At 40.0% G+C, this 25,230-nt stretch overlaps 3 protein-coding genes across 3 annotated transcripts; 1 reads left to right on the forward strand and 2 right to left on the reverse strand.

Annotated features, from left to right (window-relative positions):
• Positions 1 to 17,529: 17,529 nt before the first annotated feature.
• LOC119771328 (histone H2B-like) lies at positions 17,530 to 18,060 on the forward strand. The gene has a single exon (XM_038267197.1). The coding sequence runs from the start codon at positions 17,569 to 17,571 to the stop codon at positions 17,941 to 17,943; it is 375 nt and encodes a 124-aa protein (XP_038123125.1). The 5' UTR covers positions 17,530 to 17,568; the 3' UTR covers positions 17,944 to 18,060.
• A 2,702-nt stretch (positions 18,061 to 20,762) lies between these two features.
• LOC119771330 (histone H2A-like) lies at positions 20,763 to 21,427 on the reverse strand. The gene has a single exon (XM_038267198.1). It carries the CDS (start codon positions 21,405 to 21,407, stop codon positions 21,024 to 21,026), a length of 384 nt encoding a protein of 127 aa, XP_038123126.1. The 5' UTR covers positions 21,408 to 21,427; the 3' UTR covers positions 20,763 to 21,023.
• Positions 21,428 to 22,398: 971 nt separating this feature from the next.
• Positions 22,399 to 23,081, reverse strand: LOC119771324 (histone H3). Its single transcript, XM_038267195.1, has one exon. The coding sequence runs from the start codon at positions 22,898 to 22,900 to the stop codon at positions 22,490 to 22,492; it is 411 nt and encodes a 136-aa protein (XP_038123123.1). The 5' UTR covers positions 22,901 to 23,081; the 3' UTR covers positions 22,399 to 22,489.
• Positions 23,082 to 25,230: the final 2,149 nt, after the last annotated feature.

Below are 25,230 nucleotides of genomic sequence, written 5' to 3' on the forward strand. Positions count from 1 at the left end.
TGAGCCATTTCATTTTCTTCTATTTTCTGTCTGACTGAACAAATAACTGACTCAAAGTTTACGCTTGGGTTTTATTAGGACCCTTTTCTACTGATGATCTGCAGAGCTAGCAACTAAACTTTTTTTTGAAAAGATGGATGAGCCTTTGATTGGGGGTCTTGCATCCTCCCTATTAGCGGCTCTTTGTCATCAGGACAACTATGTACAGAGTGTCTGTACCTGCAGGAGGCAGGGACCTAATGAGAATGATGTGTGCCTAGGACCGCCGGCTCTGCCAGGCATGCACTCTATCTGCTTGTGTAATCAAAGCGTTGGAGCACACAAATATCTGCCGATAGCAGCAGCACTCTCCATTCTCGCTGTTGTCTCCTGCCCCGATGAGCCTGTCTGACTCAAATTACTAGGTGAGAGCGGGATTTCTGTTCGCTCGGCAAAGCAGAGCAGCTCGGGTAATAACACTCTGGCAGACCATGGGAGTTAATCTAATGACGGGGGACAGAGCTACGGTTCTTAATGGGCACAGAGAGATGCATAAGGATAGGGCACTGAGGGTGACTCGAATAAACAGTCCTCTTTTCTTTGCCCTGCAGATTTGATCATGTCTGTGATACACTCTAAGATCAAGGCTGGAAAAAAACTTGAAACAGAAAAAAACAACCAAAAGAAGTTGAATAAGTTCCTAACATTTGAAATAACGTTGTATATTTGGACATCATTAATGTGTCTTGTCTTCAGGGGATCATGCATCCTACAATAATCGTCTGCAGCCTTTGTTTTTTTTTTTTATGTATTTTGCATACAAGAAAGAGGAAATGGTTTCAGTCATATTCAAGTATTTAAGCAATGTTCACTCTAAAAATGCATTAAAAAACAGATCTTAATAAAACTCTATAGAAGAAAAGTTTTTTCTCTCAGTTTAAATAATTCAGTCTATTTAGAAAGTGTCAATTTATTTTTTAGCCAATCTAAGGAAAACCAGCTGATTACGTCCAGCCTTTGCTTGGCAGTATTTGCCTCTCCTGGATGAGCTTGTGGAAACAGTAGATATTCGCATTGTGTTGCTGACTTTGCAGCAATAGCTCACACAAGCATGCATGCAGCGACAATGGAGAGTTCAATCTGGAAAACTCAGATGAAGAGAAAAGACAATTAGAAGAAATGTATTGATACCAATACTTGGTCTTTGGCACTCAGACCTCGGTGTCATGATTTTACAAAGTTCAGACCCAAATGCAGAAAACCCAACAGAGAGACCAGGAAAACGTTTTAACAGGTTTTATTGAAGAGGTTAAACAGAGGGAGAAGTGTTGCTCTGAACACTGCTCAACCAGAACTGAAAAGTGAGGGGAAGACACAGCGGTTAGTTCAGGCTCAGTGGGGAATTTGACTCGTGAACTAGGAGAAGAGGATTTGGTTGCTGACTCACGTTTCCAGAGAAGTTGTTGAATCCTTGACTCCCGTCTGTGTGCTGTGGTTCCAGTGTTTGTCTGATTCGGTGGAGGGCGGAACAGGGTTTACCCAGAATGCGGTTGTTCGTTGGTGAAACTGACTGCAACTCAGATTTCCTGCGGTACTTGAACGGGTCATAGTTGAGATGAATCCCTTTCTCAGTGCGAAGCTCAAACAATCTCTTGGGGAAAGTGGATCCAAACCTCCTGTTTGAACCCAAGCTCAGTTTGAAGCTCAGTTGATCCTTCCAGGTAGAGAATGTCCGAAAAATCCAGCTTGCAGGATGACTTCCTGCCGAGAGGCAAAGACAAAAACAAAGTTGAACTCAGGTTGACAAAAACTCAGTTTGACTCAGCAAAACTCTGCTTGGCTAGAGTACCCAATACTGGCAAACACTCTGGCCTCGATGTAGTGGCAGTGCATATCCAAATAAACCACCTGCCACAGTGTACACAGCTACATCTGCCTACTGCCTTTTTGAGCCACTTTGGCCAGTCTATCTCACAAGAGGAAAAACAGCAAGACACTTCCAACAAAACCAGACTCAGGGCGAACGGTCTTCAACCGACTGGAGTTCAGAAGTTGGTTCACAAAAGGAACATAGAAGCCCTGATCAATAAGTCATCTGATGTTAGAAAAGGAAACTGTAAACTAGCTCAATAGGTCACTCTACTCATTTAAGCCGACAAGCTCTGAGCTGCTTTTTGTCCCAAAAGGGATGAGAGAGGCACATACCCCCCGAACACCAGGCGTCATTTAGACGTTGGTTTTTAGGATAAATCTGATTGGTCCGTCATACAAAAATCATTGTTAAAAATTAGCCACACCGTAAAAGTTTAAAAAACAATCCACTGGACTTGGTTTACAAGATTTAAAGACTTTTTCGCGAAACGTCTTTAAATCTTGGAAACCAGTGGATTGTTTTTTAAACTTTTACGGAATGACTATGACCTGGATGATTGAGAATCTTCATCACAAAATTAGGCACAATTTTGAAGGAAAAGTCCTGTCAGCAAGGAATAATAAATGGATCATTATCTACAACTAAAACTAGTAAGTTTGCAGTGATGTAATGAATTTAGCGTTAATCAGTAAAAAAATCAAAACAATAATTTTTGTCGTGATCGCTGAGTCTGGGAGCGGCCATTTTTGCCCAAATATAGTAGCCCCTCCCTCCTGCCATCTTCCAGCAGTGACGTCACGGTGCGGTAAGCCTAGCGCCATTCTCCCCGCTTTACAAGCTAAATCAATGGGAACTACTAGACACATCTGCAATCAACAACAATTATTGAAGATTTCCAGAGGACTTCACCATTGAAATTCACCAGAGCTATAGTGAAACTGACAATGCCCACGTGCATGGCAGCTGGATGCTGGAATACATCGGGTAAAAGTGAAAAAAAAGAGTTATTCCACCTTTCTGATTCCTGATCCTCCACGGACGGGTTGGTCGTTGGATCGCCAACTTGAAGAGGGAGGATTTGCCATCGAACTTCTGGCCAGAGAAAAAACCCGTAATATGTAGCCAACATTTGGAAGAAGAATGTTTTCAAGATGACTTGGATAATAGCGCGTTGTGACAAACACCAGATACAGCACTGGGACTTGATCAACAGCCGATAGGTGTTGATGGCAGTAGTGTTCTTTGACAAACATGGATGCCTCCAGTAAAGCACATTCACATGAAAATGACTTATTATTTGTAATAATTATGTAATAATTTTATATTTAAATACTTTCAGACAGACAGAATTAGGGAAAAAACTTTATCCTTAAATCTGGAGATTGATTGTCTAAAATAGAAATAGCACCATTGCTGATTGTCTTTGGAAATGTTTATCACATCTTTGTGAAGTTGAGAGAGAGGATGTTCTTCTGGCATTTCCTCATTTTACCCAATCTTCATTTAAGCTTTTATGTTAGTGAGAACACCTTTAAAGGTTCTCCTGCAGCTGGAATCCACACAGCAGTGAAAGGACGTTTTTTAAAAAGCAGCAGGTTTACACAGCAGCTATTTGTGATTCGCTGCTAATACAGAAAAACTCTGACAGGATGTCACTCAGAAACAACAGTCTCTATAACTCTAGTCCAGCCACCTACGTGCAAACACCCACCAGCTCTCTGTTCCGCCACAGCTTAATGGGATGTAGTTTTGTCAGTGGGCTTGAGTGTGTTGGAGGGGATTCATGAGAGTCCTGAGTTATCCTCTCAAACAGCATGATATGTTTGTTCTCTGCTTTCATTACCATCAGGATGCCTCATGAGAAAATGGGCAGCAATCCACAGGGGAGCTCTTTCTCATCATTGTCTAAGTGTGGTGAGAGTTGACCTGGTAGTTGACTCTATAATGAAGGAAATTAGATGATGGGAAACCATAACAGTAGGTTGTCTGTATCCAAAAATAACTCCAACAGCCTGATAATGACTTGAATCAAGGGCAAGACCCAACAGATGAGGATGTTTTAAATCTTAATTGTGATGCTGAGTAAAATAATTTCCCAGTGATCTATTTAAAGGAAAAGTCCGGTCTCATTCAGAATACAAACTTCTGAAAGTACTTGAAGTATGAAATTATTCCATACTTTACAATAAATAAGTGTTTTTACTTAAGAGTAATTTTCAGTTCAATGTGCTTTACTGGAAGCATCCATGTTTGTCAAAGAACACTGCTGCCACCTACTGGTTTGTGGCGTCCTGGTGCGGTATCGGCTGTTGATCAAGTCCGAATTCTGTATAAACATGTTTTTTCACCTTTCCGATTCATGATCCTCCACGGACGGGTTTGTCACTGGATTGCAACCTTTAAGAGAGAGGATTTGCCAGCGTCTGTTGAGCTGCTTCAGCTCAGCAAAATGCAGGTTGGAAGATGACAAGGAAGTTAAAGGATTAAAGCTTTTTCCTCTCCACTATCGCAGCATGCCTTCTCGGTGTGAGGGATGCTACAAAGTCAACAAAACAATGCAAGCAAATCCTGCTCATCTAGGAGGAGAGAATCAATGGTTTCATGCATGCAGCGGCTTTTGCTTAAATGGAAATCTTTTAACCAGTCTGATTGCGTGATCTGCTTGAATTATATATATTATTATATATTTTTTTAAAGACCTTGAGATACAACCAGTTGTGAATTGGTGCTATATAAATATGTAAAATCACAGCCCAAACTAGCTCAGGAAATCAAAGTGAATCAACTAAAACACTGCAAAGGGGTGACAAAATATAGAAAAGCTGATATTAAATATAATTTCTTGATGCACTGGTCCTCCATCTGTGGCAATAACTGCTTTATTATGTAAAGGTCGTACATGCGGCCTAAAGAAATTTAATCCATTTCATAAGCAGAAGCTGTTCTTGCTCTTTCAGAGATAATGGTGAGAGGCAGAGACTATTTATTTCTTTATGCAAAACACCTTGGACTTGTCTGTCAGTCTGGTGCTCTGCAAGATTATTGTTGTTGATTTTATATGGTTTTAGGTATTTGTCCTGAAAATACACATAAATACTTAGGTTTTTAATACGAGATATTTTTCAGCTGAAATAGACAAATAGTGTTAAGAGTGTCACGAGTTTCTTTCAATGTTTTTGGGAGTTCAGCAGTGTTGCATTTTTTTTTAAGCACTCAGTACTTTAGTTGTACATAGTGTTTAAAGGAGCCTTTTGATATTAGAGTATTGTCAAACTAATCTGCTTTCTTCACAGACTCTAATAAACTCATTAAGTGTTCTGAAGCCAAAATGTTTTTTGATTTTCTTTTTATTTTCCAGTGACGAACTGAACAAATTTCAGTCAGTAGTTCATAGCTTGGGGTATTTCTTAATAATCTAACCTTTAAATTTCTCCTTGACCTATTCTCCAGCCTGGCTGCTGTTGTGAGGATGTTGACGCTCTATTGTTATCTCATAAACCAAAATGAGGAAATTCAGCTGTAGAAAGTAAAAAATCTGCCTTGTTTTTCTTCATCCTGTTCACTTAAACATTTCTGCTTAATTTAGACTTAGACAACTTTTATTGTCATTTTGTATACACTGTGTGTTTACAAAATGACATTTCGTTTTGAACAGCTCTCGTAACATTTCTATTTCTTGAAATGCAGCAGTGATCAAATGTTAACAGTGTGGGAGAAAAAAAATGGTGCAAAAAACAAAAAAAACGCATTTATGTGGAAGTTCATGTTAGGTTTATTCAATGATGATTATAAAATTAATGTATGTACGTATAAAACAGTGAATTCAATTCAATTTTCAATTCAGTTTATTTTTATAGCGCCAAATTCACAACACATGTCATCTCAAGGCACTTTCCAGTTCATAAGATCATCCAGTCAGATTGATTCAAAGTTTTCTATCTAAGGAAAACCAGTTGATTGCATCGACTCATTGACTCTTCAGCAATCCCTCACACTAAGCATGCTTGTAGTGACAGTGGAGAGAAAAACTCCCTTTGAACAGGAAGAAACCTCCAGCAGAACCAGGCTCAGTGTGAGCGGCCATCTGCTGAGGCCCACTGGGGTTCAAGGAGACAGAAGCAGACATAGAAAAAGAAGCATAGATACAAAAGGCAACTGTCAACCAGCTCCACGGGCGGCCCCGTCCAGGAAACACACAGCCAGGCAGACGAGCTCCGAGCCAGCTCCCATGTCAGAGGATGAAGAGAGCACATCCAGTTAGTCACAGTCAGAGAAACAGGACTACACTGGAAAACAGGCCAAGCTCCAACATCTAGAAACAAAGGTGTTGATGGCAGCAGCACAGCTGATATTTCTCTCCAGGATGGAGTCACAGCCAAACAGGAACAGACCAGATGAAGCTACTATGAGAAAAAGCAGAGAGAGCAGAACGTTAGAGATTGAACTAACAGATTCTGCAGAGTGGGAGAATAGAGATAGAATGAAGCAGGATGATGAAATGGGGGTCCATATGTCCTCCAGAATTGAAGAAATGAGATGCTTCACTCTGTCTTATGATTCAATCAGAGGACCACTCCGTCTTATGACCGGATCAAGTGTCCTGTCAGAAGAATACTCTGTTTTGCAGGAGAGTTGGAAAGTTGGGTTTGGCTCTTTCCCCTCCTGCAGGAGCTGTTGAGAATCTCTTTCCTGTGTGGACTCAGTTCCTCTTTTATGAACCTACATTTTTTAACCGAACAGATCATAGTATTAAATATATATGGAGCAATTTTGCAGTATTTGGTTTGGTGTTATAAGGTTGATGCAGAGTCTGTGACATAATTTTTAGTTTTTTTCAGCAGTTCAGCAATAGCGGTGGGGAAGAAACTGTTGCAGAACCTGCTGGTCCTGCATTTAATTCTGTGAAGGGGGTGGGGGTTCACTAATGATGTCACGGGCTCGGGACACGCAGCGCTGGGATGAAATGTCTTTAATGGAGGGAGGAGGAGCCCCCATGATCCTCTCTGCTGTTCTCACCTTCTTACAGTCTGAGGCGCTGCAGCCTCCACAGCACACAGTGAGACAGCTGCTCAGAACGCTCTCTATGGGGCTTCTGGAGAAGGTGGGGAGGATGGGTGGGCTCTCCTCATCCTCCACAGGAAGTCCAAGTGCTTCTGGGCCCTTATGACCAGTGAGGTGGTGTTTCCAGTCCAGGTGAGGGTGTCTGTGATGAATTTGGTGCTGCTGACCACCTCTACAGCTGAGCTGTTGATGAGCAGTGGAGCATGGTTAGTTGACGATGATCTCCTTCATCTTCTCCACGTTCAGCATCAGGCTGTTATCTCTGCACCAGTCCACCAGCTGCTTCCCATCCAGGAAGCTTTTTCAATTCAAAATGTGCCGGTTTATACTTGAATTTGACTGATGATTATCGATTATCGATATAAACTGAGCTAAATGCAAACCAACCTTTTCAGTTTTTTATTACTCTGTCATTTTCTTTAAAGCACAAGCATAATGTTTCATAAGCATCACAATCACTCACTGTTTATCAAAATATCCCATTAAAATAAGCTGAATGCGAGAAAATGTTGAAAAGTTTCAGAGGGGTGGGAGGATCATTTTACACAGCGTTGCAGTTTTGGTGCTTTAGTCTTATCATTTTGTAAGTATTTTTTTTTAAAGGCTATCTTTGTTAGTGAGTTTATCTTTCTGCTCTTATCTTTGCTTCTCAGAGGCTTTGGTTTTAATCCGGATATAGTTTATGAAATACAGTCATTGTTTTTCTTAACATCATTTTAAATCCATCTGTTTTGTTTCTGTTTTTCAGCTCAGAGGTTTCATTTTTCTGTCTTCCTCTTTTTGTTGTGCTTCTCCGTATCTAAAAGAACCATTCTCTTATGTTTTGTACAGCATCTTGTATTCATCTTTAATGCATAACAGTGCTGCCCATTCATCAAACCCTCTGGCATTTGGAGCCATGATCAACTCCACAAATGAACAGCCTGATGTATAGTAACATTAGGAATGCAACGTGTGATGGCACTGATACAGATCCGAGTATTTCACAGTACCAATATGAGGAGGCACTAAAACAATATGCATTATGATGCCGGCGATGGTCAAGGTTTAAAGGTCTTTGCACACTTTAAAAAAAAAAAGAAAAACATATTTCAGTAACTGTAATCTTTTTTCTGCTTTCTTTTATTTGTTTTAATGAATGAAAATCAACTCCAGGGGAGAAAAAGCTTTAATTTTCTATTTTCTCCCTGCTTGGAGAAAGGAGAGCCTAGAAGGAGAAACAATCCTATCAACCAGAGCAAGAGGTACGAAGTGAGAAAATAGCTTTTTTGGTGTTGCAGAAAAATAGAAAATATGAGCTGAAAGGAGGAGGAACCCAATGAACTATGAAGAGAAAGAAGAGTCACTAGAGAAAACAAAATTCAATGCAGGAAGACACTATTTGGCCACATTTAGACATGTTGCAGAAAATCCAAATTTGTAAAAAGTCTCATAGTGACCTATTAGGTCTTCATCTGTGGAAAAATGTATAATTCTGTTAGGAATCCATTTTGTGTGGGTTGTGTCTGTGTTTGTCTTCCCTCCTCCACCAGGCGGCGCCTGGTTCTGGTTGGCCTCCTCACACACCTGCGGATGTTTACCTCATTAACGAAGTGTTCTTAAGCTGCTGACTGCCACTACTTCGACACCAGAGTGTTTGCCAGTTTTGGGTACGCTAGCCAAGCTGAGTTTTGCTGAGTCAAACTGAGTTTTTTGTCAACCTGAGTTTTATTCTGGCTGTTTTTGTCTTTGCCTCTCGGCAGGAAGTCATCCTGCAAACTGGATGTTTTGGACCTTCTCCCCTCGGAAGGATTCTCTGAGCACCAAACTGAGCTGAGGATTCAAGTTTGTGTTTTGCATCAACTTTCCCCCCAAGGATTGTTTGGGGCTTCTCTGAGCAGGGGATTCATCTCCACTATAACCCGTTCAAGTACCGCAGGAAATCTAAGTGGCAGTCAGCTTCTCCATTCACCAAGGAACAACCGCAATCTGGGTTAACCCTGTCCGTCCTCCAACGAACAAGACATTCACTGGAACTGCCCACACCGACTGGATTCAATAATAGACACCTTTTCCTGGAAACGTGAGTCTGCAACCTAAATCCTCTTCTTCAAGTCAAAGACACTAACTTCCCACTGAGCCTGAACTCACCGCAGTATCTTCCCCTTCACTTTCCAGTTCCGGTTTGACAGTGTTCAGAGCAGCACTGGATTCATCTCATTCACTCTCAATAAAAAACCGCTCACACTGATGGCCGCTCACACTGAGCCTGGTTCTGCTGGAGGTTTCTTCCTGTTCAAAGGGAGTTGTTCCTCTCCACTGTCGCTACAAGCATGCTTAGTATGAGGGACTGCCTTCCAGTCAATGCAATCAGCTGGTTTTCCTTATATAAAAAACTTTGAATCAATTTGACTGGATAATCTGGTGAACTGTGAAATGACTTGAGATGACATTTGTTGTAAATTGGCGCTATAGAAATAAACTTAATTGAACAGAATTAATGTTGCTCACAGTGCCTTTTTAATGTATTCACAGTTCTCAACCTTTTCTATATTTTGCAATCTTGGCAATCTTAAAAGTGTTGCATGCATTGTTATCCATCCCTTTTATCTATCCCACATGAGATAATGTAAAAATGTATTTGCCTAAAGCTAGCTGGCAGGCTAACCCTTAGCAAAAAGTAGTTTATTCAAGTATACTAAAAGTGCACTAATTTCATACTTAAAATCAGGCAGTGCACTTAGAGTTTACCTATTCTAAACTATATTTCATATACTAAACAATAGTATAGTCCAGTACACTTGACTATACCATTGTTTACTTTATTTTTTACTAAAGTATACTTTAAGTACACTTTAGTTAACTTAAGAATGTGATAAATTTAGTTCGCAGAAGTATTACTTTAGTAATATTTCAAGTACACTAAAAGTACATTGTTCGGTAAACTTTCTAAACTTATATCTAAGTATTCTTAATAGAATTTACTTCAAGTACACTACTTTATCCTAAGGGAAACAGGAATATGCAGTTTTTAATTCTGCCTCCCTTTGCATCTAAGTGTCCGGTTCTCACATCACTACTTCTCACTCTGTTATAATCCAGTGATGCTTACTGAGCAAGATATCGCTGCAATTTAAGAGTTGGTTGAACTCCTTTTGATGAGCTCAGGCAGTTTGGATGAGTTTTGTTATGCAAGACTGTGCATGACAACTTTATGACACACAGGTCAGAGTCCTGTGCCGCCATGCTCCAGCAATCAGGCTGTGAGAATGGGGGTGACCCAAAAAACCCAGATGGACATACATAACAAGAAGTGATTCCCCCGCCCCCCTCCTAAGGCTGAGAGGGAGGCCTGGGCTTTTCCCTGTCTCCTCATCTTGGCATGACTTCACTTCAGTGGATGACTCAGGCCTGTGGATGTCCCAAAACTGCTGGCTTGCAGATGCACCAGAAGCGTGTTAAAGATTTGCTCCTGGCTGTGCTGCAGGTCAGGTAAACCTCGGGGAGAACAGGTGGCCACCAAATGACTCCTGGACCTGACACATTTACAAAATAAAAGTGGCTAAATCTTTTAAGACAACCTTCCTTTTTCGTCTTTCTAGCTTAAAAAAAAAGAATATCAGATTTTATTTTATGCTTTAATTCATCAAATAAAAATACAACATATTGATTGAGCTGGTTGTGATTCTCACTGTACTGTTGTTGTATAAAGATAGTGCTTTTCATACTGGTGGTTTATAGGTTTACTTTTGACTGAAAATCAAAACAACATACATTTTTATTTCAGCTTTAGGTTGAACTTTAACAACTGAAAATCAGCGCCACACTTCATTTAAATCCAACAGCAGCTTAAAGGAAAATTCCACTCATATTCAGAATTTAAACTTCTGAAAGTTCTTTAAATCTGAAATGATTCCATCCTGTTCAATAAATGATCAGTGTTTTTAATTAAGAGTCATTTCCATGTGAATGTTCTTTACTGGAGGCATCCATGTTTGTCAAAGAACACTGCTGCCACCTACTGGTTAGTGACGTCACGGTGCGGTATCGGCTGTTGATCAAGTCCCAGTGCTGTATCTGGTGTTTGTCACAACGCGCTATTATCCAAGTCATCTTGGAAACATTCTTCTTCCAAATGTTGGCTACATATTACGGGTTTTTTCTCTGGCCAGAAGTTCGATGGCAAATCCTCCCTCTTCAAGTTGGCGATCCAACGACCAACCCGTCCGTGGAGGATCAGGAATCAGAAAGGTGGAATAACTCTTTTTTTCCACTTTTACCCGATGTATTCCAGCATCCAGCTGCCATGCACGTGGGCATTGTCAGTTTCACTATAGCTCTGGTGAATTTCAATGGTGAAGTCCTCTGGAAATCTTCAATAATTGTTGTTGATTGCAGATGTGTCTAGTAGTTCCCATTGATTTAGCTTGGAAAGCGGGGAGAATGGCGCTAGGCTTACCGCACCGTGACGTCACTGCTGGAAGATGGCAGGAGGGAGGGGCTACTATATTTGGGCAAAAATGGCCGCTCCCAGACTCAGTGATCGCAACGAAAATGATTGTTTGTATATTTTTACTGATTAACACTGTAAAAAAAAAAAAAAAAGAAAAGTTGGAAGAACTCGAATTTCTAAGTTTAGTACTAACACCAAAATGAGATTTACAGACAGAAGAAGAAAATACAGAGAAACACAAAAATGAGACTGACAATGAAAATAAATACCAAAGAGAAACGCTGTGAAGGAGAAATCCAGCACGCACAGGAAACTAAGAGCAGCAAAGAGGAAAAACCTGCAAACACAAAACCCACTACAAATATAAAATGATACTAACGCATAAAACACATTCAAAGGAAGAAATTAAGCAAAGCTGAAAACTAGCTGATGCAGAGCTAGTTTGCATCATTTAAATATGAGTCTGTTTTGTATTTGTCTGCCTGTTTCTCTGGTTTCAACATTTTTTATGTGCACGTGTTTTGCGCATTAATATACATTATGTATTTGTATCAAATTCAATGTTTGCAAGGCAATTTCAACCTTGCTGCTACTTTTTTTGCACGTTTTCTGTATTTGTCCATTTTTTGGGTTTGCTATTCTAAGGATTGTGTTTGCAGGACTTTTTGAATTCTCATGTTTTTGCACAGCTTCTGCACCCCTCAGCCATTGCAGTTTTCACTCAATGCATTAATAGAGGAAAACGAGGCGTATACTTTCAAGAAAACAGGAACTTCTACAAAATGGATATTTTATGAATTCCAGCTCCACGTTGTGCACAACTCTGTGTCGATGTATGACACCCTATCCATTTAAATATTTATGTAAACTTGTGATTGTGACATGAAAAAATGTATAAATGTGTTTGTATAATTTGTCAGTGAGTGTTTCTGCATGCAGGAATTAAAATTCTGCTCAGTCCTGAGTTCAGCTTCACGTCGCTCCTTCATTATACAGAAACACATGAGCTTCCAATGACCCCCCCCTCCCATTTCTGACAACTTTATTACTTCTAATATGATAAATTTCACAACATGCATTTCTCACTGCTGTCACTGTATCATTTCACAGCAATCTTATTGTTTGCCAGCTAAAGAAATGTTTATGTAAGTCTCATATAATTATGGGAAAGAGGGTGTGTGTGTTGGGGGGGGGGGGGGGGGGGGGGGGGGCACTTGGAGAAACAGAGCAGAATTAAGGGGCAACTGAAGGATAGCCAAACAGACAGGCGAAACCTCCCTGCAAGCCGTCAATGCTAAGCGACCCAGACGGGGAATCTGTCATGTTCTAAGCCAATGAGAGAAAAATGCTGATGTATATGACATTTCTTCCTCCCACTCGGTTTTCTGTCGGTTGTGTGGGGTGCTGATGGGGCACAAACAGGATTATTGAGCTCTGTTATATAAGCGGTAACGATATTAATGTGTTGCCTCCTTTGATGTGCTCCTTTTTGACACCTGAATTTCCCTAATCCCAGATAAACTCTGATTATTACCTATTATGAGTCAATAATGAGCCAAAGGTTGGGAAACAGGACATTTAAAAATAAAAGAAGAAGTTAGTGAGGGTGAAACTTCTTAGATCAGATCTCTTTTGGTTATTATCCCTGAAACATCAGGGCAGCTAGCATATGCAGGAACGGCCAGCCCCCTCCCCTCCTTCAGCGCTGACAAGTGGAGCTCACAGCTGGAGAACATAGAAATGAGATTCCACTGTCTCCATTCATGGCTCCTCTGCTGCTCCTCAGCTGCGCCGCTTCCAATCAATGGCTTTTAGGAAATCAATGCGCACCCTGCAGTTTGGGCTGAAAGGGACTCTTTTGTTAAGAGGAGATAATCTCGAACTGAAGAAACGTGCATGTATCTCGGAGGCCTTTCCACCCATTGCAGCAGATTACATAATATACTCATGTGCCAAAAAAAAAAAAAAAAAAGAGCAAGTGAACCCTAAATACGCTGGGGAAAGATGCCTTCTTATCTTCTAGTGTCATTTGAAGAAGCATCAGACCTGCATGTGAATAAGATGTTATTTCCCCTCAGGCTCCAGGTGTTTACTGGGACCAGTAATTCCCATCTGTATATCAGCTCAACCCCTCCCCTCCTCCTCTCTGTTGATCATATATCATCGCCTGGAGCCAAACCACTGAGCAGGAATGACTTTGACTTCAACCAAGGAGAAGTCAGGAAACTTCTAGTTGATTTCTAAGACACCTTTTCAAGGATATAAAGAACTTGGTTTTTTAATGACTTGAGAGAAAGTTCTGATAATTAAAAAAACAAAACAAAACTACAAGATACGCTGATTTTATACAAAACTGTATGATCAGGATTTTATACAGTAAAAATGAAGCCATCAAGAACGCAATGCTTAATCTAACAATTAGTTTTTACTCTATGAATGGCAAAACACAAATAGAACAATGCACCTAATGTTCAACAAGAGGAAAAGACAAGAAAAGCAGTAATTAGAGTCATTTTACAGACATCCGGTTGGAAATATGGTGATGGACTTAATGTTTGCCAAGCTGAGGGCGCCATCTGCTGGTTGCTTTGTCAAGTCAAGCAAACCAATGTTTTATTAACAGGAAATGAGATTGTTTTGTTTAACTGGACCCAGAAGCAGCAGATAAGACTCATTCAGAAACAAAACCTTCTTTGAATTAAATCAGGATGAATTTGTTAAGATGTGATGAAGGGATGTTTAGACACATAAAGCTGAAACTGAACGTTGAGTCCTGAGTTGGTGTTTGAGGCTTAGAGACATTTTTAGAAAAGAAAACAAACTGTATAAATGGGAAAGTTATTTACAAGAAAAGCTTTTTTCTTGGTATGTTTTAGGCGCTAGCTAAGCATTGTTTATAGGGGGGAGGCTGTGACGTAATGAGCTCGGAAGGCGTAGAACTCCAATACCCAGCATGCAACAGGTTTCAGGGGCATGTACGGTAGTCTCGCGAGAGGTGTCAGTTTAGTGGGGTGTTCCGCTGTTAAAAAGTAGCTACTGAATAAAATGCTGATACGGTAATAAACACATTTTCTCTTCTTATAAAATAAGAAGAATTCAATCTTACACCGCCTGGGTCTGAATGCACAATAATGACCCTTTGTACTTATTCCAATGCGACATTGTTTTATTTAGACTCGTTTGATTGTTTTTTTTTTTTTAGCTTTTATCTACTAACAAATGACAATTTTCCATTTCTTAAAATGGAAAATCTTTCAAAACAGAAAAAAATATATAAAAGCTATAAATAAACGTAGTGTGGACATGTCCCCACATGTCCCCACCAATAATTTCCGCTTTTTCCCCCTTTCCGCTGATTTACTTCAGCCAACAGTAACTGTAAGTTTGGTGCAGCTAACTGTGCTCAGAGGGTTTTCAGTCCGTGTTTTTTCCTCTCTCTCCCGCTGCTCTCCAGTCCCTCCTCTCAGTGAAATATCATTGGATTTGTCGCTTTAGGACATAATATTATTTGGGGTCGAATTTCACTGCGGACAGAATCGCTACGAGGATGAGAAGAGATACCGATATGGCAAGCCGTTTTAACATACAGTCGGTTTCGTCTGACTGTTGTGTACGGAAGAGGATTAGGGCCAGTTGGGAAAAAAAAAATGTTAACTGATTTTTTTATTTTATTTCAGTTTAGTATGGGAAAAAAGTCAGAATTCTGACGTTAATCTCAGAATTCTAACTAAATTCTGACAATAAAAAAGTCAGAATTCTGAGATCAAAGTCAGAATTTTGAGAAAAAAGTTAGAATTCTGAGATTAAAGTCAGAATTCTGAGATTAAAGTCAGAATTCTAAGAAAAAAGTCAGAATTCTGAGATTAAAGTCAGAATTTTGAGAAAAAAGTCAGAATTCTGAGATTAAAGTCAGAATTCTAAGAAAAAAGTCAGAATTCTGAGAAAAAAGTCAGAATTCTGAGATTAAAGTCAGAATTCTGAGAAAAAAGTCAGAATTCTGAGAAAAAAAGTCAGAGTTCTGAGTTTAAAGTTATAATTCTAAGAAAAAAATCAGAATTCTGAGAAAAAAAGTCAGAATTCTGAGATTAAAGTCAGAATTCTAAGAAAAAAAGTCAGAGTTCTGAGATTAAAGTCAGAATTCTAAGAAAAAAGTCAGAATTCTGAGATTAAAGTCAGAATTCTGGTAAAAAAAAAAAAAAAGTCAGAATTCTGACTTTTTACCATATTAAACTGAAATAAAATTTAAAAATCAGTTCACTTTTTTTTTTTTTTTTTCCCAGTGGCCCTAATCCTCTTCCGTAGGTATGGCAAGCCAATTTTACATAAATTCGCAGCAGCACTCAGTGAATTTTAACCAGCAGCTACTCCGATAAATGTTTAAGTAAAAGTTACGAGAATGTCTGGTTAAAAAAAATCAGAGATGCCACCGAAAAATCCGTTAGTTACACATATGGACCTTTTTTAGCTTAAAATGGCAACAGAGTGAACATTTATGAGTTAAAAAATTGGGCTTCTCAGAGGAACGTTACTCAGAGTTAAAATGAACAAATATCTGTTGTTTTCTGATGAACAGAGAATCAGGCTGCAGAGCTTCTAGAGATCCTGAAAATGATTTTCTCTGGCATCATTATATTGGTAGACTGGTTCATAAATCTGTTTTTAAGCATAGCAGCGACAACATATCTTTTGTCTTTTATAGTTCAACGAGACTCAGAAATAGCTGCAACCCAGAGACAGCCAGACTCACATATAAGAAACCTGTAAGAATTAAAGCACAAATAATAAAAATCAGTGTATGAATGATTTTTTAAATATAAGGTTCAATAGGATGTCAATGACATATGGGACAAATTTCTACATTTGATTTTGCTGCTTGTGAAGGACGAGAATCACTGATGCAGCTTAAAGGGAAGCCATGCATGGATGAATGGAAGTGAAGTTGTGTCCATTGATGTTGGCATCAGCTGTTAATTTTTTATACATTAATGTTTTTGAGCCCTTTAAAAAAATAATGCACTAAAGGCAGGCATCTGTCTCTAACTATAAATACCACAAATGTATTGTGGTACTAGTGTGTTCTCAACAATAATAAAGCATTCAATAAATATATGTTTGAGCTCATTTTTGTAAAATATAAACCCTATAGAAAGCGTTCAGGTTGAGCAGCTGTAGGTCCATCAGCCGCTATCATTAGAGCGTCCCCACCCTTGAATTAAAACATTAACAATGCAAAGGAAAATTTTTCACACCTGCATGCTTTTACTGCTTGCTTCTTTCCTGAGGAAAAATCTTTTTAAATAATACTTCAAAATGCATATGTATTAAATAGCAGAGATAAATGACCAGAGAAATGGTTTAGTTTATACAATGGTACCATCAGGTTTGTTTGGTCTGGAAGTTTTGCCCAAATAAAAGGCCACATTATCACTTCATGACATCATCCAGATGTTTGTAAATGTGACGCATTTCGTTTTGTACAGCTCTCATATTTTCATTCTAGAGGTGCAGCAGTGATCAAATGTAAACGGTGGGAGAATAAAAAACATGCTGTGCATTGATATGTAAGATCAGAGCATTAAATTTATATGATTCAGTTTTGCGGTGTTGGTTTGGTGTGGGTCTGATGCAGAGGGACATGATTTAGTTTTTCCAACAGTTCAGTGGTCTGATGGCAGATTGCTGAACTGTTGGAGACATCAGTGGCTCCAGCCATATCATGGTAACAGTGGTCTAACTCTAGGATCATCTGGATGTAGTGACAAAGCTCTCTGTTAACATTTATTCTCTCTATGCTCTCATTTCCAAATGTTCCTGTTAGAAACCTGCTTGGAAAAACATCCTTAAACTCCAGAAGAAATGTGGAGCCAGAGTTATATTTAATGGCTCCTACCTAAATGAGCAACATTCAGGTTTTAGTCTCAATGAAGCCTCTGATGGATTTAGATTTGTTTCTGTTTTTATTCAATCAGTCCCCAAATAAACACAATTAAACGCTGTTTTTCTTTGTTTGGGCTCTGAGGATGTGGCGCCTTTTGTGTCGCTGCTAAACAGATCGGGCGGGAATTTTCAAACCCATGTGAAGCTCCGCCTCCTCCGGTAAACCTTGTGGGCAGCTCAGCCAATCACAGCCAGGGAACGGTACAGCTCAGTTTACACTCAATGTGTTTATAGAGGAGTGTTTGGCTCGCATCAAATCATTGCTCTCTGCTAAGAGTGAGGAACCATGCCTGAACCCGCCAAGTCTGCGCCCAAGAAGGGCTCCAAGAAAGCCGTGACCAAGACGGCCGGCAAAGGAGGAAAGAAGAGGAGAAAGAGCAGGAAGGAGAGCTACGCCATCTACGTGTACAAGGTGCTGAAGCAGGTCCATCCTGACACCGGCATCTCTTCCAAGGCCATGAGCATCATGAACTCCTTCGTCAGTGACATCTTTGAGCGCATCGCCTCAGAGGCTTCTCGTCTGGCTCACTACAACAAGCGCTCCACCATCACCTCCAGGGAGATCCAGACCGCCGTGCGCCTCCTGCTGCCCGGGGAGCTGGCCAAGCACGCCGTGTCTGAGGGCACCAAGGCTGTCACCAAGTACACCAGCTCCAAGTAAACTGCAAAACCAACATTACAACAACCCAACGGCTCTTTTAAGAGCCACCCACTGCCTCTAAAGAGCTATGATCCTACTTCCTCTATTGTTTTCATCTTTGCTAACCGTTAAACTAATACATGCAGTAAATGGTGACGGTTCGGTTAGAAAGGAAAGCTATCGCAGACTGTTTTATCATAAAAATCAACTTCTGACTATCCGTCATTTTTAAGTTGTCAATATGTACCCCTTGTCCTGTGTCCAATTGTAACAAATCCAATGGTTAAACTTGCTACTATATTACATAAATGAGGAACATCCTTTTTTACTTAAAATCCTTCGCATGCTGTATCATAGAAGTTTTTAACAAGGGAAAACTACATTTTGATTGTCCTGAATGATAATTTTAGATGTCTGGTGAAAATGCCACCTAAACTTCACCCTCTTTTCACTGAGGTTGTTTTGGGGACTGTCAAACAAGTTCCTAAACTGAACAAAAAAGAAAATATCCCTGGTTTTATGACCAAATGAGACAAATCCAAGGGTAATCATGCTACTAGATTATATAAATGAGGCACACCCTTTTTAATTTAGTCTTTTTCTATAAGTATTTTTAAAGATTATGTATCTTTCCTCTATAGCTCATGTTAGGTGAACCACTGATCCAAAATCTGTGTGAAATTGCTCTATTAGGCTACACACTCGTTTAATGTTCCATTTTTAGACTTCATATATTTCTTAGGAATGTTAAAAGTAGCTTTAGGTACATGTACACCCAACGGCTCTTTTAAGAGCCACTCACTACCTTAAAAGAGCACTGATCGCACTCGATTACGAGTTCATATAGGTGATATTGCAAACATTAACGAGTATAATATGAGCTGGTGGTATAAAATTAAAATGGTGTGAAACCATTAAATTCATGGAGTAAAATTATCTCTAGTTATGCTGCTATAGGCTTAAACTGCTGGAGGACATAGGTATTTCTTTTTCATCCTTCTATTCTCCCACTTTGCAGAATCTATTAGTTCAATCTCTGTTATGCTCTGTTTTTCTCATTGTAGCTGCCATTCGAGTCAACTCCTTTAATTATTTTAATTAGTTAAAAACAGGAGTTACATAAAAGTATTACAATAAAACATTCAATCATAAGGGACTGTTTTTTCAAGAAGTTTCAGCAGAAAGGTGTAGAAATCTTTATTCCTCTGGAGTTTATGCTGCCAATGAGGTACGATTTTAATGTTTTGTCTTTATTTGTGTAAACTTTTATATTTGTTTTGAGCTAATTTGGGGGCTTTGTAAGATATGTCCAAAATAAATGGGTGTAAAAACCAAAAGAACGCATTGAGCCTTGATAATCTTGAGAGGAGTAACACTCATAGTAGCTTCATCTGGTCTGTTGCTGTTTGGCTGCGACTCCATCCTGGAGAGAAATATCAGCTTATTCTGTCGGGCAATGCTTAATAAATCTCACACTGTTGATGTCAGCTGCTTGATTAACCAGATAAAGCACGAAATAGTGTTAAATTATGCTCACATTTATTTGCCTCACATGTCACCATTCTGTTTTTTAATATATAGCATCACATGCCTGTGAAGCTATTGAAGTAAAAATGTAGAAGTCTAGTAGATAAATGACACACAGATTTAGGATCAGTGGTTCATATAACCATGAAGCTTTGAAGAAAAATCAAAATTTTAAGAAAAAAAGTATTTTAAACTATAAAAAAGCTTAAAAATGAAAACGGGCTCATTTATGTCATCCAGTTGCAGGATTTACCATCGGATTCGCTTCAGCTGGTCATAATTTGTTGACGTAAATGAGCAAATTTTTCAGGATAATCCAATGCAGATTTCTGAAGTAGTCTTCGGATACATGAAGTTTTCGTTCTCTGCACATCACATAGTGCTGAATTTTTTCTACATTATGGCATTTTCAAACATTTTTGTCAAGAACAGCCAGCACCATTGCAGCAACCCAAAATCCTGCAGGCAAATGTTTGGACAGCTCAGTGACAGCAATAGGGGGCTTTTTCATAATTCAGACAGTGGTGGAAAAAGTACTCAGAAATGTTTCTTAAGTACTTTCATCTGGTTTGGTCTGCCGCGGTTTCCGTAGACTCGTGAACGCGCTTTCAGGAAATCCTATACACTACTGTTTATGCTCTAAAACATTCTAAATGACTTCGTTTCGAGTAAATTATGGACGCTACCCACTCAGGACACTTGGAATACATTGGACGAGCAGTATGGAGGAATATTGACACGTTTTTTGTGGACTTTTATGGACCTTTCTGCCTCGGGCGCCATAGACCTCCATTATTTGAATGTCAGCAGACAGCAAGAAGCCTCCCAGATCTCCAGATGCATTTGAGATATCAAAAAAGTAGTCCAGAGTGTTGTTCAGCATGGGGGTGAGTAGAAAATGAAGGCTAATCATGTTTTGGGTGTACTATTCCTTTAAGTGCAAAAAAGGCGACTGATTACACCTTTGAAAGTGTATTGATGCTGCGTTGGTGCCGTCTCGCAGAACTCCGACACCTGCTGGACATTTAAAGACATTACAGGCAGCTTAATTTACAGACTAGACTGAATTGATTTGATGACCTAGTACAATATAATTTAAGTTATAGGTTATATTGTATCGTTTTCATTTTCAATATAAATTGAGAATATTTGATATTTTTAGATGCAGTCAAATAATGTAATTGTAAGGTGAAAATTTAGGGGGAAATTTAAATGTTTGTGGACTAGGATTTTAAATCATTTTAAGTTCAGCAAAAACAGGAACTAAACTTAATTCAGATAAGTTGGGTGATAACTAGGTAAATACACGAGAAAAATAAAAATAAGCAAAGGCTGAAGCGTTCCTATTCCTTTCAAGCAGCTACATCCAATCATCAGAAACCGCAAAATCTTTATTTTTTAGCAGATTCATCATGTTGACAGACTAAATTTTCAGTATGGCCCTAACTCCTGTATCGGTCACATGACTTTCTGGAAACAAGTGCACCGAAAGTTTAATTTTAATTGAATCCCGCTCTTGAGAATATTTGCGTGGCTCTTAAAAGAGCCGTTGGTTGGTTTTAGGTGACGTAGCTTTACTTCTTTGCGGGTTTCTCGGTTTTCTTGGGCAGCAGCACCGCCTGGATGTTGGGGAGAACTCCTCCTTGAGCGATGGTGACTCCACCGAGCAGCTTGTTCAGCTCCTCGTCGTTGCGGACAGCCAGCTGCAGGTGGCGGGGGATGATCCTGGTCTTCTTATTGTCGCGGGCAGCATTTCCAGCCAACTCCAGGATCTCAGCTGTCAGATATTCCAGCACCGCAGCCAGATACACAGGAGCCCCGGCACCGACGCGCTCAGCGTAGTTCCCTTTCCTCAGCAGCCTGTGAACTCGGCCAACGGGGAACTGCAGCCCTGCTCTGGAGGAGCGGCTCTTGGCCTTAGCCCTGGCTTTGCCTCCGGTCTTTCCGCGTCCAGACATGATCAAGCTCTATCTTTGAGAAGGGATAGAATGTACCAGAGTGCGACGCATTGGGAGTATTTATAGACGCTTATCTGCTCACTGATTGGTTACATGTAGCAAAAACCCCTGTCGTCCAATCAGAACAGTGCAAATACGTTTTGGAGTATGGCAGGCCATTTTATCATGAAATCAGCTTTAGTTTTTATTTATTTGTTTATTTATTGATTGATGGGGGGGTTGCAACTGCCCAGTGATCGAACTGATCAAATAAAATCTTTTTATTTATATCTGGCTTCTTCTCATGGAGGAAAACTGCAGATTTATGAAGACCTTTTCTTTTTTTCCCCTCATTGATCCATAGAGGGGCTGGTCAGTGGGGCAGTAGATAGTCCAAAAACTCAACTCAGGTTAATTGGCTTCTGTGTGTGTGAATGGTTGTTTGTCCTTTTTGTCTCCGTCTTCCTGCGATGGACTAGCGACCTGTCCAAGGTGTACCCTGCCTCTCACCCACAGAGATGGAGAAGTTAATTAAAATATGTGTACTCCAATTCAATTCTGACTAGTCTAAATGACGTCAGAATCATATGTAGGTGTCTTAGGTAAATTTCTGATAATTGAATTGTTCAGGATAGTTAAAATGTATTTTTTGCTAGTAAAATTTCTGTTTGACATCTTAAAAAAAATACGTATATTCGGGAGACGTAGCTTTTATGATAAAATAGCTTGCCATAAACGTGTGTTTGTGTATTTCAAATGCCAGACAGTGGACCAGTGAAACTGTTTTCCACAATTCACATATTGCTTTTCCTATTAGACAATTTATAATTGTGTTAATAACCAAAAAGAGAGGGGTATTTGTACACACAAATCTATAAAGGTTTCTGTATAGAAATAGTATAATAGTATGAGGGGCAACATGTATTCACCTGAACAGAATACACCATCACTTCTAACCCCGATAAGTATATTGAAATTAGTAACCATTTATTTTGTTTACGTCCAGATAAGTTATTAATTTATAATTCAGTGGATTTTGCTCTAGAGTAGTTAGTTGGCTCTTAAAAGAGCCGTTGTTTTGTTGGAGCAGCTGGAGCCGTAATCTAAGCTCTCTCTCCGCGGATGCGGCGGGCCAGCTGGATGTCTTTGGGCATGATGGTGACCCTCTTGGCGTGGATGGCGCACAGGTTGGTGTCCTCGAAGAGACCGACCAGGTAAGCCTCGCTGGCCTCCTGCAGAGCCATGACGGCGGAGCTCTGGAAGCGCAGGTCGGTCTTAAAGTCCTGAGCGATCTCCCGGACCAGGCGCTGGAAGGGCAGCTTGCGGATAAGCAGCTCGGTGGATTTCTGGTAGCGGCGGATCTCTCGGAGAGCCACGGTACCGGGCCTGTAACGGTGAGGCTTCTTGACGCCGCCGGTAGCCGGGGCGCTCTTCCGGGCAGCCTTGGTAGCCAGCTGCTTCCTGGGAGCCTTTCCTCCGGTGGATTTGCGGGCGGTCTGCTTGGTTCTTGCCATCACGAAATGTTTGCTTCACACTATGCGAATGAAGGTCTGAGGAAAAATGCGGCTTTATAAATAGTCCTGTGACGGGAGAAGGCTGCTGATTGGACCAAATTGAGCACGTGGTACCACCATCTTAACTCAGCGATTGGTTAAGTCAGAAATTTTAAAAGAAGGCGCGAAATGACTAACGGACTAAGACAAATGTGGGAAAGGCGGAAATGTGGGGAAGAATCTTAAATGATTGATTTAACAATATCCAAAAATCGCCCTTAATGATTCATTTAAACGAATAAAGGGGAAAGTTTCTATGGAGGACCAGCTCTACCAAGTTTAAATATATATATATATAATACTTTTATAAATTAGCTTCTTTATTTATTCACCTTTGTAATAATTACCTTATGTATTTATTGACCATTATAATCTTCAACTTTATTTAATAATTATTTATTTTTTTAAATGTTTATTTATGTGCATTTTATAATAATTCTGTAAAGTTTAGATAATGTTCAGTAAGACTGCTGCAGAAAGATTATTGAAAATGGTCACACAAATGTGGACCTTAGAAAAAATGTACAAGAATAAAATAATAGGGAAGAGTCAGCTCCGCCTGGAGCTCAGAGCTGCTGCTCAGTCATGGCTGCCGATTGGAGAGCCACTAGTTAGCAATAGGATCATGAAATAATCCAAGGGGGAAAAAAAGATAAAGTGATAATTGATCAAATACTCCCTCAAATGCTAGAAAATTGATTGATGGATGTATGTATGGATATATAAATAAATAAACAAATAGTTAGGCAAAGTCAGGCAGGGGGCCCTGTGAATTGAGCAGACAACACATAAGGCTACGTTCACACTGCAGCCTGAAGTGACCCAATTCCGATTTTTTTGCCCATATGTGACCTGTATCTGATCTTTTTATGACAGTCTGAACGACACAGATCGGATTTTTTCAAATGCGACCCAGGCCACTTGGATATGTGGTGCTGAATCCGATACGTATCTGATCTTTTCAAATGCGACCTGTGTCTGTACGGCCAGGTCGCATTCATCCGACCTACACGTTATTGATACTTGACAAATGTTACTAAACGTTACTAATCTGCGTCCTACTAAGCGGAGGCGGGAAAAACTAACAACCATGGCGGAAGATAACACAGAAAGCAGTCAATGGAGAGAAAGTGAGGTTGCTGACTTAATTCATATTTGGAAAGATAGCTCGATTCAGACCAAACTCGAAGGGTCTTACCGGAACCGGGGGAGGGTCTTTCTTTTTTGATCTTCTTAAAAAGATTTCTTTCGTAATGTGCCTGCTCCTGTTGGAGAATAACTTAAAGAACGCAATATACGCTGCGGTATTACGAGTCATGTTTACTTCCGCAAACACTGAGGACGCTTGCTACATGTGACGTCATCGCGTCCTCGAGTGCGCATGCGGGACACTTCGGTTGAACGCTTTCAGTTCACACAGTAGATCACATACAAGTCGCATATACTTGGAAGTGTGAACGGACACGCAAAAAAAATCAGATTTCACCAAAAAATCGGAATTGAGCATGAAGGCCTGCAGTGTGAACGTAGCCTAAGACAGACCCATTATACAGATACAGATTTTAAAATTTTAGACATAAATTATTTGTTCTACGTTTTGTCCCTCTGTTCTTGTCCCTTTTCTTGCTGTTTTCCTCTCTGTGTTTTGTAGGGGCTGGAGTACCCGGAGAGAACCCACGCATGCTGAGGGAGCGCAAATTTATATTTATATATATATATATATATATATATATATATATATATATATATATATATATATATATATATATATATATATATATAAACTGTTTTCTCACCCCTCGTGGGGTGGTATGTGTCATCCTCAAGCTCGGGTCCTCTACCAGAGGCCTGGGAGTTTGAGGGTTCTGCGCAGTATCTTAGCTGTTCCTAGGACTGCGCTCTTCTGGACAGAGACCTCTGATGTTTTACCTGGAATCTGCTGTAGCCACTCTCCCAGTTTGGGGGTCACAGCCCCCAGTGCTCCAATTACCACTGGCACCACTGCTGCTCTTACTTTCCACATTTTTTCTAGCTCCTCCTTCAGTCCTTGGTATTTCTCAAGCTTCTCGTGTTCTTTCTTCTTGATGTTGCTGTCGCTTGGGATTGCCACATCTATCACTACTGCCTTCTTCTGCTGTTTGTCGATCAACACGATGTCTGGTTGGTTAGCCATCACCTGTTTGTCAGTCTGGATCTTGAAGTCCCATAGGATCTTAGCTCGGTCATTCTCAACTACCTTAGGAGGTGTCTTCCATTTTGACCTTGGGACTTCCAGCCCATACTCATGGCAG

The sequence above is a fragment of the Cyprinodon tularosa genome, unplaced genomic scaffold, assembly GCF_016077235.1.
Source record: "Cyprinodon tularosa strain WSP-4 unplaced genomic scaffold, ASM1607723v1 ctg665, whole genome shotgun sequence".
Classification (NCBI taxonomy): Eukaryota; Metazoa; Chordata; class Actinopteri; order Cyprinodontiformes; family Cyprinodontidae; genus Cyprinodon; species Cyprinodon tularosa.